Consider the following 15,083-nt stretch of genomic DNA (forward strand, 5'->3'; position numbering starts at 1 on the left):
AATAAAATAAAAATGCATGAAATTTTATACATAAATTTAGTGAAACTATTTTTTTTTATTATTTACTTAATGCTCTTACATATTTGAATCCAACAGAAATTAACTTTGACAATGTAACTTTCAACACAGTTCATGCGCAAGAAGAAGGCAAACAAATTATCTCTCATTTTTTTGCTAAAAATATTTATTTAATATTCTGTATCAATAATTTTTAATTTATAAATTTCAAAATTTCTTAAAATTTAAAAACGTAACAAAATAACTTACTTCTATTTAGAGAATAATTACAACTACATACCTATATTTATATTCTATCTTAATAAGATTCACAGGTTTATTTAATTAACTCCTACTTTATTCGTATAAATTATAGTTATTAAGTGTTGAAAATGGTTTTATAAGAAACGTTGATCAGTTGTTAGCTAAATTTCTTACAATGCCTAAAATTTGAAACATGGGCTTAAATTTACGTTCTATCTAAAAATTAAAAAGCAATTATGAATAATCAAAATCAAAAGAATATTATTGCATTTAAATGAAGATACTCTTTTAAATAAAATGTAATTATGAGTATCGGTTTTAAAAACAAGACACATTTTTATTGATTCATTTCAATTAAATCCGACTTTTTTAATAATATTTAGTAACAATAATACAAAAAATATTTTCATACGAATAAAATAGGATTTTTCTATAAAATTTCATTTAGTAATAATTGAAATAAAACAAACTTATAATTTGTAATGGTTTTACACAAAATATGTATTTTGTGTATTATGAATTAATGCTTTCTATATTATAAATATAATTTGAGTATTTCTTTTTTTTTAAAAATTGCTTGTAAAATTATACATATAAAATAATCTTTTAAGGACTGCATGTTAAAAATATAAATTATTTATAATTATGGAATGGAAAATAAAGCAATGAATGAAAAAAACTAGTTTTTTAATTTACAAAATATATAATATTTTTAAAAGTAAGAATGCTGCTTAAGAATTATTTAAATAATAAAAATTTTGCAATATGATTCGTTTTCATTTTATAAAATTTTGTCCTATTACACTAAATAAATAAAATTAAATATTATGTACAATGTATTGTTGTTGCTCAAATCATAAAAATTTTTAGAAAACGCATTTTATTTATGTAATGCGTTTTATCCGAGCGGCATTTTATCCAAGTCCATTCATAACATATCTTGGCAGACTAGTAATTGATGTAATTAAATTCATTCTACATTGTATATGAAATAGAAGTTTGTTTAAAAAAAAATAAAACAGAAAATGAACTGCATACATATAATTAAAAATTTTTAAGAATTTTTTATTAAAATAAGAAATAATTTCATTTTACAAATTAATATTTAAAAATCTTTACACCATTTTGTCTTTTTAAGTTATTTAAAAAAATGTTAAAACGAACTTATGCACTATATAAAAAATAATCCTTATTTTTACCTTGTTCCATTAAATATCCCATAGTTACAATTTAAATTTTTTATATAATAATATGTTTCAATAAATAATTATGTAAGTATATTAGAACCTTTACCCAAAGTTTGAAAACATTCAAACTTAAAATCTTAGTCAAATCTAGTACAGCTATGATATCTGATTCAAATTGACGGTATGTTGTAAAGTTGGTTCCACTTCATTTGTTAAAACTCTCAACCCATTAGCTCTAAATTGCAAATTACAGTTAAATTTATGCATTATTTAATCATTAAAACTAAAGTTATAACTTTTTTTCCTAAAATAATGTTAGTTTTAATTGTAAACTATTTACAAAAATATTTTAGATATGAAAAAAAATTCTTATTTTTCAAAATTATGTTAATAATATTGAAGAATTATTCAGTATAATTTTTGTTGAAACAAATGAATTTATTAATAGGAAAAACGAAAACCTTGGCAATGTGTGTAAGCATTTTCTTCTATTTATTTTGATAAAGTAAATCTATAAATTGTTTCTGAAAAAATAATCTAAAGATAAGTAATTTAGATTGAAAAATCGGCATATTCGAAATAGATCCATAATTATTGAATAATGCGTTCGAGTAAATGTTATTAACTTATTACTTAAGCCACAAGCAGGCAATACCAAAAATGGTAATGGTTACCCTACATCAATAGATTTACTTATCTGTTTAAATCACCTCATCCTTTTGAGATTAAATCAATCGGATATTTTTTTAAGACTTCATACAGTTGCTTTATTCAACTGAGATACAAAAAAAATTTTAAATATAAATAGAAAATTTAAATACTTAATTCGAAGATGTAATTTTCAGTACCATAATTTTTACTTCTATACACAATGTTAAAAAATCCAGTACCAAATTATGATATGAATTTCGTTATATACATATTAAAATATTACCATAATGTAAAATACAAAAATGGATAAAAAAAACACTATTAATTCTAATCTAAGTTGTTAACATTACATACGATACACTAAGTCCACGATAAAACCATTGTTTCCAGCTTTTTGGCGAACTTTCATCAACTTTTGATTCAACATCTTCACAGAAATGACGTCTAGCATGACTTCGACCACTTTTACTATCACATAAAGTACGTTTTTTGCATTCAGCATCACAAGATGGGCGAACTGGAGAATTTTTCCAATAGTGTCTGTCATTTAAATTTAAAAAAAAAAATTTATAAAGCACAATATTATATATTATGTATTTACTTGTAATATAAATCAAAAATTTCTTGATTATTTGTCATTTCATTGATTAGATTATCCCAATCGGAAGGTCTTAAACCTTTCATGGCATATGCCGATCTAGTTGTATATAGTTTATACCATATTGGATAATCATATAAATTTGCCTCTTTCAAATTCATTATCCAAGATTCATGATCAATGACCATTCTCGTTGTTGCATCGTGGTCCCCATCAATATAATAAATTCGATAACCTGGATTTAAATCATAATATGGTGTAACTGAGGGTCCAATGTAAGCTATACTGGTTGCGCGGCCTAAAAATTTTGAAATATTCATGATATTACTTTAAAATTCTTTCAATAATAATACAATTTTATTAATATTTTGAATATTTGCAACTTGAAATATAAAATAGAACTAACTTAAATCATTTGGATCATAGAACAACTCAAATTCATCATAATGGGTGTGACCATAAAATTGAGCCGTTACAGTACTTTCATATCGATTTATAATTTTATAAAAATTTCTTGACCAAACTTTTAAACAATCTGGATGTCCTGGTGGTATATGACCAATTACATGAACTTTTTCATTTGAAAATTCAGCACTTTGAAGCTCGTATATGAACCACTGCAATTCAGTTGCAGGATCTGTAGAATTTAATAATAGCCACCAATTTTTGTTATTACAATAATTCATATTTAACGATATTATTCTAAAACCAGGCCTAACTAAAACTGAATAAAAAGCTCCTCTTCGAATTGTATGGGAAACACTTGCAGGTAGCCATCTTCTCCATTGTAAATCCAATTCATCATACAACCATGATATTGAATTGTCCAACTGATGAACATATGGTGGGGGAAAACTATTTACTGGAGCACTTTCATGATTTCCTAAAGCTGGAAATATTGGTATACCAGAAAATTTCTCAGACATTTGTTTAACAGTATCTTTGATTATTTGTAAGTTTTCCTCTCGTGTTTGATTCCATACGTCATGTGGTGGTAAATCACCAGTCCACAATATATAATCAATATCTGGATGTGTTTCAGCAATATGCTGAAGCAAATTTTCAACAGTTCTTTTCGGTGTATCACATTTGCGGTAATCACCCCACTTGCCTGCTGCATTATTTGGAACGCTTGGTCGACCACTAGTCATTCGGCAACATAATGGTTCATTACATTCAGCATTTGATCCTTCAACATAAAACGGGTCGTAATGGGTATCAGATAAATGTAACACTTTGAAATATGGGGCATTCTCCTTGGGTAATGGAATTTCTTTTAATTCTGGTTTTGGTACTGGTGGAAAAGTTACTTCCCATTCATGATATGGGTTATACACATCACCACAAGCATCACCAATTATAAAACTACAAATTTCATCTGGACCCAGATTAATTCGTTGTAAAACATAAATAACTTCAGACTAAAATAAAGGATTTATCATTAGTATTTTTCATTTTTGTTTATTTATTTCTGTTGAATTTAGCTCACTCCGAATTGATTGCTAACACCTTCACATACTCTAGGGGATTGAATTTGTAAATTAACGCAAAATTGATAGATTGTTTTTACAATTTCCTGCTGACTTTTACCAGTTTGAATGTAATGTTGTAATAAGCCAGCACCTAAAAATAAAATGTTAATTAAATTCAATATTATAATATGAGATTTTATATTTGACAAATATTTTCATTTACCAGCATTACATGCGGTGCATGATACTTTTGACAAAAGACTATTTTCAACTTCATAAGCAACTTGTTTTAAATTAAATAATTTAAGTGCTTTGTCCACAAAAGGAGGAAAATGTGATTTATCGGAGGAATCATACCATAACATTCTTGCTGTTACATTATCTCTAATATGTTTCAATCGTTCTAGTAATTCTTCATCATTACCAAGTAGTTTGTGTGTATGATTATTTTTTGGTTCTAAATGAGGTGTTATACTACGTGGGACATTTTCAATACTCCATGTATCTTCTGGTGTTGTCCAATTTATCACATAACTTCTTGATATCGTAAATGGAAATGTAAATACTAAATGTACTGATTATAAAAAAAAAAGATTTAGGTAAATATTTTTTTTAAATGGTAGATATTTAAGTACATATGTATGTATGTATGTATATTTCAAGAAAGTATGTTTAATAGTAAACATACTTTCTTGAAGTAGGTTTACTCAAAACCTCCCTCTCTTTAAATAGGCAAGTTTGTAAAATATTTGAAACACCTTTATTTATTAAATTTCTCCATACTGGGAAATAAACTAATTGCCCTAAATAAACTATGTACTCGTATTTAATTTTTGGGGGATATTGTCTGTTTATAAGTCTGTCTATGCAGATTAGTATCTCAAGTTCGGCTGAACTGATTTTCAAGAAAATTCAAATCCGAGTTTACTTTTAAGATGAGACGGTTTGATCAAGTTTTGGGATATGTCAGGTTTCTGGAACTGGAGCTTTACGACAAATCGGTTTTACATTTTGATCATATCTCAGGAACTAGCTGACGGAATCTATTAAAATTTAATATTTGAGTTCTGGTTATTTTTTTTCCTTCTCCACTCCTAGGAGGAGTAAAGGGCTAGTGCATGATATCTATCATGCCCTAGTTTCTATAGTCATAGAGAGTTAGCTAGGTAGGTGACTAGCCCGCCGTAGTTTTTTTTTTATTTATATTAAATATTTTAGTTTATTAATATTTACTGTTTATTTTTCTTAGTCTTTAATATCGAATATTATGAATATTTGAAAATTACTTGTATAACCACTGCACAAATGGTCAGGTTAGTTCTGGTTATTAACGAAATTAATTGAGAAACTTTGCAACGAAATCGTACGTATTACCTATCTAGGTATACGTAATTAAAGGCTATACTTTCTCTTGATATAAATATTTATAGCAAATTTTCATGATTTTATTCAACTTAATAATAGGCTTGGTTATGTGTTGTTCACATTAGAATTTTTTTTTAAATGATTGCATATTAGGGTTAACGATCAAATTTTTTAAATATTAAAATTAATTTTGCAAATCTCTATTTATAAATTTAAAATATTCTTTTTTATAATTCAAAAAAAATCTGATGAAATTAAATTTTTTTTAATTTTATAACGCAAATATAATTGGCACGTATTAGTATTAGTAATTATTATAAGAAAAAAATATTGATATTTATTATAGTACAACTTACCATTTGCTAAGCTAATAAGTAAACTAATGACTAAAGATTTGTTGAGTGTTTGTCTCATTATTGACTTTTTTTTGCTATATTGTTTTGTTTACGTCGAATTCTTAAGTTTCCGGTTTTTCTCGTAAAAGTATAATATTTGGCGTAAAGTGATGAGTGATGACTAACTACTGATGTCTTTTATAATGAGTATTCCAAATTATTTTTGTATTTTCTCTTAGACTTATATTTCCTGTTTTACTATGGTTGGCGTATCGACGAAGTCATCGACACATTGGAAGTTAAAAAAAATACATTTCAAAAATTCCAAATTTGCGTTTTACTTCTTCTTTTCTTTTTCTACAATTTGTATAAATGAAAATGAAAACAAAAAAAAAGTTAAATAAAAATATTAATTAAAAATTAAAATAAAATTTTATTTGCGTGTATGTTTATCAAATGCGAAATTCGTATTAAATATTTTTTCGTATAAAATTGAAAACTTATTTTAGAATTGATAACGTTCTTATTTCTTCAAAGTAAACGTTAATGTAAACGAGAGGTTAAAAGATTATCAGGAATTGCAAAAAACCTTGTTTACCCGTAAATACATACATACAATAAATTATTATTTATTATTTAGAACAGTCAATTCTAAGCCAATTGAGTTAAGATATAGATTCTCAATTGCATATTGTTACTCCATGAAAATTCAAAAACTTTTGTTTACAGCTTATACTTACAATTTTAGTGTATAGAACCCAGACCTTTCGTAAAAGAATTATCACTTTCTCTTCCATAGGAGTTTGATAAAAATACAACTAATGCTATTGAAGTATTGGAATTTAAAAAATCTAAAGTATTTCGTAAATTTGCTTTTACTTTTGCCTTAAAAGCTATCAAAAATTAGAATAAAAGAAGCTTTTTCTTTTGTGTGAGCAGGTACTTACTAATAATATGTATGTATAGATGTATTAATTTTTTGAAATATTTGAATAATCTTAGAATATATTATGTAGTTTTGAATAATCAATGAACCGATCATGTACATGCATAATCATATAAGTATATTTTCTGTAATATTTGTTGATATATTGGGTAGTATTATTAATACCAAAAAATTGTTAAATTCTTAGTGATTTTGTTAAACGGACATTTGAACAAAATGGTACATACATACATATACATTCACACTTACTTACGTTTCTGAAAAATCTATATTATTCTCATATTTTATTTTATTTAGCTGAAATGGAATATTCATCTAATAAAACGTTTCATTAAAACCCATAATCTTAAAGAAAAAATATTTTCAAAACATATATGTATGTACATATAAGAGTATATGCTTCAAAAGTCTAAATTCTTTAAAGTTATTTTAATTACGACATTTCTGCAATTATCAGAAGTTGTACTTGTTACATCCATGCTTCTGATATTTGCATAAAAGTGTTGAGAAATTTTGAAGTGGAATTATCTGAATTCTATTGTATAAAAGGTCCCTTCACAAAATAAAAATTTAAAAATAACTCAGTTAAATTTTAATAAATAACAAGATCTATAATTCCTCTTAAAAATATAGGTGGATTATTTTTTGGTGAAAAAAGCACGCTTACGAGATAAAGCTAATTATTTTTTTAATAAAATAATTGAATTAAAATTTAATAGGGTTTCGCGAAGAAATTTGTGACTAAATGAGTGAGCCAAATATTGTTAAAAGCTCGATAGTAAGACCTATTTAATTTCAATTAAAATATTGTTAGATTTAAAATATTTAAAACGCACATAAAAATTGTAAACCTATAGGAAGTTTTTGTCACTCGTTATTTTTTTTTATTTTGTCATTATTGTTGAAAAAAACCATTGGAATGGGATCATTTGAAAAAATTTATATATAAAATATTTCAAAAATTTTTTAAATCCGGCCGTATGCCCTTTCAACAAAATTGGCGAATAAACATAATCTCATTCTTTTTTAAATCGGTCAAAAAAATTGCATTGTTCATCCATTTGAATTTACATATATATATATATACACACATATGTATACGTATTTATATTTATATTTCAATTAAAATATGTACATATTTTTCATAATATAAACCTTATAGTTAACAAAAATAACATAAAATATTCATGGTGAATATTAAATGACATAAACAAATATTTTGCTTTAAATTTTAAGGTTGGCTCAAAGAGATTTCAAAATAGATTATGTAATTGTTTGCTTCACATTATATTATAAGTTAACATATAAGAAATATACAGTTATGCTTATGTAAAAGGAAGTAATGCATGCGCTACACCAAAATTGCTGACCAATCAATTCTTTATGGAAATTTTTTCTCGATAAATTTGCAGGATCAAATTTATTGTTTAAAAGATAATTTTGCTTATTAATCAAATTTTATTATTTTATTATAAAAATATTCACACGTTAATTTTGCTTACTAATCAATTTTAATGTATAAATAACTGGAATTGGTAAGATTAGTTTTAAGTTTAATTTTGTAACTCGATTAATGTGCAATGAATTTTACATTAAAATCAAAACTTGGTGACGATTAATCTCGGTAATTGGCGTCCGAGGAGCAAGAAACAAGCTCAGCATTTACTATCTTGAAAAAAGTGAAAAAGTGATCGTTATAGCGTTAACATCATAATTACAAGCATCAAAGTTTTACCTAAACTGGAAAATTACTAGCATTTAATTAAGGTCATATCAAAAGGAAACGACAAACCTTTTTTATGAATACGGACGGACTCTAACATTAACACCGCCAGTGAAGATAACAGAGAAAATTAATTAATACGAAATGGAAGTGATTCAAAATATGTTAACTCAATTAACTGAGTCAGTCAATTCCCAGTTAGAAATGATTAAGAAATTGGAAGAAAAATTGAATCAAATGGAAAAAACTATGAAAAATCTTGTACCTATAACGGAAATTATTCAACAAGGAAGTGTACAAGAGCTAAAGGATAAAAAGGAGTTACAAGAAATCAGTAAAGTTCCCGCCGCAGTTAAAGAATTAAAAACATTCAATGGGAATCCGACAAAATATGTGTCATGGATTCATGCGGTCGAAAGTCTGCTAAAAGATTACGAAATTGTCAAACATGAGCCTATTTATCGAGCAATAATGAAACACATCAGACAAAAAATTCGAGGTAATGCCGATTTAGTGTTAATTTCATACAACATATTTGATGAGGACTGGAGCAAAATAAAAGCATGCCTTTCTCTACACTATGCTGATAAACGTAATATTCGTACTTTAGAGCGTCAGCTATCAAATCTAACACAGGGAAGACGCAGCATTCACGAATTCTTTGAAACGGTTAATCACCATCTTTTTTTAGTAATTAACAAAATACAAACACAGAACTTCTCATTAGAAACTGTAAATGCCCTTATTGCATTTTACAGAAATATGGCACTAGATGTTTTCATAAGAGGGCTAAATGGAGACCTCGCACGTATGCTGTTGATTCAGAAGCCACTCACACTACCTGACGCCTACTTTTCCTGTATGGAAATTCTTCGATAAATTATCGTTCAAAAGGCAATTTTACGATTTTGGATTAAAATATATTTTTTAAACTTAACGAAGAATAATCTTGTTAACTTATATGTTACTATAAATATACAGGGTGATTCAGTAAAGAGTACAATATTAAAAATAATGTAAAGAGTGCAATATTGTTTATGGCATCAAAAATTGGTAAAATTTTTGTTTGGAACTAGTTGTCAAAAATCAACGGTTTTCAAGATACAGGGATATAATATAAAACTCGAAATTTCTTGAAAATTTTAATATATTCCTGTATCTTGGAAAATTGAAAGAGCTGTAGAAGTTAACCCATGTAAAATTTTCCATTATCTCTCATGTTTTTTTTCACCAAAAGGTTTCAAGTTCCACGCAGTAGAAACACAAACATTACTATTAAAAAATTTGGATTCCTTTTCACATAATGTTGGGTGGTCAAACAAATTCATATAATAGGTCACATAACGCTAATTTGATAATTAGAATGATTTTTTGGATTAAGTTTTGGATTAAGCACTGCAATTGCAAAAATTGTGTTTAAAGCTTTAAAATATTCTAAAAAACAAATTGATAATTTTCCAAATCCTCAATTTTTCCAAAAGTTAAGAAAAATTATCTTTAATTGGTAAAACGATTTTTAAAATTTTAAAATTTATCAATAGTTTTTTTAATAAAATTATTCGTGTTACCTTATATTAACAGTCTGATCCCGCAATTTTACTCACTTTTTATTCACTTTCAAATTAGAATTCTCATTATTTTCTAAAGGATGCTTCACTTTTCCAATAAGATTACTTATCTTTTTAATTGGATTTTTGAATTTTTTTTCTCAAATTACCGACTGAACGTCTCACTTTAAAAAACAAAGTGAATAAATTTTGTATATAAAAATTTAGAAAAAAACGAGATACGCAATACCAAATAATTCTTCTCACATTATACAAATACGCGACAGTTGCTTACTTTTTTTCCGACTAAAATGGCGAGATAGATGATCAGGCCCTTAAGTACATACATTATCCACTTTAAGAAAGGAATATTTGTTTTTTTCTTCCTTACTCCTAGGAGGAGCATAGGGCTAGTGCATGATATCAGGAATAGTCATGCCCTAGTTTCATTGCGTCACAGAGTCTTAACTAGGTAAATGCCATAATTTTTTCTTTTATATCAATTATTTAATGTTATTAATATTTATTGTTTATTTTTTCTTAGCTTATTGTGAAAGGAATATTATTGAAAAGTTAAATTCAAGATAAAAAGTAAACACAAAATAGAAAAAATTTATAATAATCCTTTATTAGTAAGTAAAACAAATAAAACAATAATGAGTGAAGTAGCTCCTTTTCTCATCATTCCAAAAAGAGATATTTTAATATACTTTCCCTTCAGTTTGATTTTTTAAACATTAAAGTTAAAAAAACAAGCAAATCTCTTTTGATAAAAATTTCTCCATATTCTTTTAACTTCTTCAGTTTTTCTTGATTTGCCGAAAAATAAAATTTATTTGTTTTTTTACCGACCGTATTGTGTAAACAATAGGTAGGTTATGTGATGGCAACAAATTTTGCATATCGAGTTTTCGGTGGGAACGTACTTCTCCATAGTAGGGAAGTGTAAATAAACTATTTTTAGCAACCTGTCGGTCTGTCGGTCTGTCGGTCTGTCGGTCTGTCCGTCTGTCCGTCTGTCGGTCTGTGTGTGCACGCGTGTATCTCAAGTTCGGCTGAACCGATTTTGATGAAATTTTATATGTAAGTTTGTTTCCACCATGGCACGGATCGATCAACTTTTGGTATATATCAGGCCTCGGGAACTGCACTTTTTAGCGGGCCTGTTTTACATTTTGGAACATTTTGAAGAAAGTATTCAACCGATTTACTTGAAATTTTATATATAAGCTCAGGTCGACTATCCGCAAAAATTCGTATGTTTTGGAAGAAATCAGGCATCGGCAACTAGACGTTTACTACGGGCCAAATACACATTTTTGTGTATATAAAGAGAAATAATCAACCGATTTCATTGAAATTTAATGTATGAACTCCTCGTATTAAAACAATGAACATATAAATTTTTTGGAAAGATCAGGGCTCGAAAACGGATTTGCGGGCCGATTTTACATTTTTCACCATTTTGAAGAAAGTATTCAACCGATTTACTTGAAATTTCATATATAAGCTTTGCTCGATCATACGCAAAAATTCCTAACTTTTGGAAGAAATCAGGCATCAGCAACTGGGCGTTTACTACGGGCCAAATATACATTTTTGTGTATATAAAGAGAAATAATCAACCGATTTCATTGAAATTTAATATATAAATTCCCCGTATTAAAACAATGAACATGTAAATTTTTTCGAAAGATCAGGCATCGGCAACTGGACGTTTACTACGGGCCAAACATACACTTTTGTGTATATAAAGAGAAATAATCAACCGATTTCATTGAAATTTAATATATGAACTCCTCATATTAAAGCAATGAACATATAAATTTTTTGGAAAGATCAGGGCTCGAGAACTGATTTGCGGGCCGATTTTGCATTTTTCACCATATCTACAGAACAAATTGATGGAATTTCTTGAAATTTGATATTTGAGTTCTGGTTGTTGCCGAAACTAACTGGCGAGCATTTCAGGGAATTCGGGTAGCACAAAGCGAAACTCTACTAAGAGCCAAATTTACATTTTTCTAAGTATGTTAACTATAAGCTTACTAATGTCCTAAAAATTGGAAAGAAGTATTTAACAGACATTTTTATAATATTCTGTAACACTTTCATTTAACTAGACAATACACAATGCGGTCGGTTATGTGCTGACCACATCAGATTTTTTTTGGTTGTTTTAAGTATTTTTTGATTATTTAATAACCTCCGGGTTGAAAATTTTAAATTACCTTGACCTTAATCCCTGATGAATTTCACAAAAGGTTAGGGAGAAATGCTTATGATTTAAGATGAAAGACAAACATTTAAATATCGTATTTGTTGTTTTCATTCCTTTTTCTTTTTTCTTTTTGTTGAAAGAAAAGCATTTTTAAATTACCGTAAAATTTGAAAAAAGGTTTTATTTGTGCAAGTCATTGAATTGGTTTTGCTTTTGTATGTATATGTTTACTTATCGTTTACTTTTTCTTATTTCGATTTAAAAATATTGTTAAAAACTGCTTAAAAAACTTGCTACTTAAATAAAGTTGAAAAGCCATCCTGGTTTTAACAACAAATCAAATTTTATTTGTGCATTTTAAAATAAAACTATAATTTGAATACATTGTCCATAGTTCACTGAATTTCCGTACTATTTTACAATATTAGTATTGTAATATCATTACGGTTTTGTCGTAAATAAATATTTGTCTTTTTTTTAACAAATCAAGAACAGAGTGACTGAAAATAAGAGCATAATTATAAATAATAAGCATTAAATAATATATTTTCGGTATACAGTCGCAATTGTATATTTACAGTTACACAGTTTGAATTTACAATTCTGATAAATCTTAAGAAAATAAGTAACAGTAGATTTCTTTAAAATTTTATATTATGATTTCTGACTGAAAATGTGACAAACTAGGAAGCTTTTGGGGAAATCTGGTACTATAAACCGAATTTTTATTAGGGGTCAAATTTAAAGTTTTACCCTTATTCAAGGAAAAAGTCAATAGATTTTCATGAAATTTTATATTTCAACTCATAAATTCGATATTGCTATTCAAAATAAAATTCTGCACATGTTTCTGGTTAAAAATTTATTTAAATTGGGAAAGAGAAGAATGCGGAAGATTGATTGAAAATAAATAAAATTAAAAATGGTTTATTTAAATTTTGCCAACAATTCTTTTAAATAAGTACGTAATTTGATTGAATTTGTATTAGTTTTGGTTATTAAAAATCTTATTGTTTCATTTCTCAGCTGAATAAGTCACACGAAAAGCTTTATTATATGCAAAGACTAGAAAGATGTACATATGTATGTATATGCAATAATAATAAACTTCTATTATTAAAATATTATTTAGATTTCGTTATAGCTAATCATGAATTGAAATTCTATATTTATGGAAAGTTTGCTATAAATTTCATGTTCTATGTAAACATTAATTTAAAATTATCAACGTATATACATAAGTACATGTACACAGAAATTGTGTTTCTATACTGTAAGTCCTATTTCCCATGATTTTATTGAATAAATGAAATAAAACAACTTTTCAATAGAGTAATCACTTATGAATGTTTAACGGTTTTAAAAAATTTTCTATGTACTTTTTCAACTATAAAAAAATCATATAAAAAAAAGTTTAAGCAAAACTCCACTCATGAATGAAATTATTAAGTACCAAGATTTTAATGAAGAATTTATTTTTATAAAATAATGATGACACAGCCAAAATTTAGAATTCAGAATGTAGGAGTGCATTGACTTTCAAAACAACTCTTGTTTCTTTTTTTTTTTTTTTGTAAGTTCTTCTTTAAAATTCCGACAAGTTTTTTTCTTGAAAGAAATAAACTTTGAAGGTAGAAAAGTAAGCAAAAAAGTTGATTGTTTTCTGAAGAAAAACCTACTGACACTTTTTGTTTTAAGGCGAGATGAATTTAATAAAATCTTTGAAGCAAAACGAGCAAAAAAATTTGAGATTTTTAAATGAAATAAAACAATGTCACGTTATTTGTGGTCATAACAATTTAGAATTGAATTAATGAATTATTAATGCTAACTGACAAGTTGTGAATTTGCAGTATAGGGGTGACATAGCATTCTGGCTCATTATTGGTAGGATCTGTTGTGTTTCCTGAATAAGTATCAGACATGCTGCAAAATTACTCCGCCGAGATCAACCAGTGTATTCCCTGTGAATTCAACCCATTGCAGCTATTAAGTTTACGTCACGAAGGGACTGCTTTCTCTTGTGGATCAAATCTGTACATTTTAAAAGAAGATACTTCGAAGTTTCTCCTATTTAATGCAGAATTTGTCAATATGTGCTCCAGACCCAACTTTAGTAAGTCCCATTTAAACTGACAATGCCCGTTAAGAAGACCAGTGAGGACTATTACTTTACTAAATTTACAATAAATACATTTTAAATGTGCATTACGATTTCTACTTTATGATGATTAATGCTACATTGCTATAATGGTGCCGTAATAATTATGTATTGTATTGTGATTTTCTTACACAAAAACGTATGTATGTATGTATACCTATGTCACTTCTGATACAATATTATTGTTCTCACAAGGAAACTTTAACGCTACTTGAATTCATTAATTTTGTTTCTTGCTATTGCAATTCATACCCCACATTTTAAAAAATGTGCTCTAATTTATTTCGCAAAATTTAAAACTTGTACAATAAGATGGGAAATGCGATCACTATATAAAAAGCTTTTTTTCTCTATTCTTTTATTTTAGTTTTTGTTACGACATTTTGATAATCAATTAATTTATTTTTTTTTAATTCAATTAAACGTGCGCATTCAAACAAAATAGATAAAATGTGAATCATAATTAGGAAAATTATTTAGAAAATAGAAGAATGATTGCATAATATAATTTTCTTTGTCTTACTATTTTATTAAACATAGGTTACCCGGACGTAAAATTTCAAATTAATGCACGCATGTGTCTCCATATTTAAGTATTTATAATCACATAACCATT

General features: G+C 26.8%; 2 protein-coding genes across 4 annotated transcripts in view; both read right to left on the reverse strand.

Annotated features, from left to right (window-relative positions):
• Positions 1 to 1,086: 1,086 nt before the first annotated feature.
• Positions 1,087 to 15,083, reverse strand: part of LOC129606262 (sphingomyelin phosphodiesterase) — a 31,241-nt gene continuing 17,244 nt past the window's right edge. Inside the window, exons 2-9 of one of the 3 annotated variants that reach the window (XR_008696757.1) lie at positions 5,891 to 6,226; positions 4,393 to 4,743; positions 4,187 to 4,320; positions 3,104 to 4,118; positions 2,701 to 2,995; positions 2,454 to 2,639; positions 1,461 to 1,683; positions 1,087 to 1,236 (exon numbers count right to left, since the gene is read on the reverse strand). Coding sequence is in view for 2 of the 3 variants with exons in the window: in XM_055516485.1 (XP_055372460.1) it covers positions 1,605 to 1,683; positions 2,454 to 2,639; positions 2,701 to 2,995; positions 3,104 to 4,118; positions 4,187 to 4,320; positions 4,393 to 4,743; positions 5,891 to 5,948 (2,118 nt within the window). In the remaining variant the exon portion in view is untranslated. Of the gene's footprint in view, positions 1,237 to 1,287; positions 1,684 to 2,453; positions 2,640 to 2,700; positions 2,996 to 3,103; positions 4,119 to 4,186; positions 4,321 to 4,392; positions 4,744 to 5,890; positions 6,227 to 15,083 lie in introns of those variants that run through there. The other 2 variants (XM_055516486.1, XM_055516485.1) reach the window with 2 other exon arrangements.
• LOC129606465 (5-hydroxytryptamine receptor 1A) overlaps positions 9,875 to 15,083 on the reverse strand; it is a 36,391-nt gene continuing 31,182 nt past the window's right edge. The window contains exon 6 of the mRNA XM_055516806.1: positions 9,875 to 9,933. Coding sequence (XP_055372781.1) covers positions 9,875 to 9,933 — 59 coding nt within the window. The remainder of the gene's footprint in view (positions 9,934 to 15,083) is intronic.

This window comes from Condylostylus longicornis, unplaced genomic scaffold, assembly GCF_029603195.1.
Source record: "Condylostylus longicornis isolate FDR11 unplaced genomic scaffold, ASM2960319v2 ptg000018l, whole genome shotgun sequence".
Classification (NCBI taxonomy): domain Eukaryota; kingdom Metazoa; phylum Arthropoda; class Insecta; order Diptera; family Dolichopodidae; genus Condylostylus; species Condylostylus longicornis.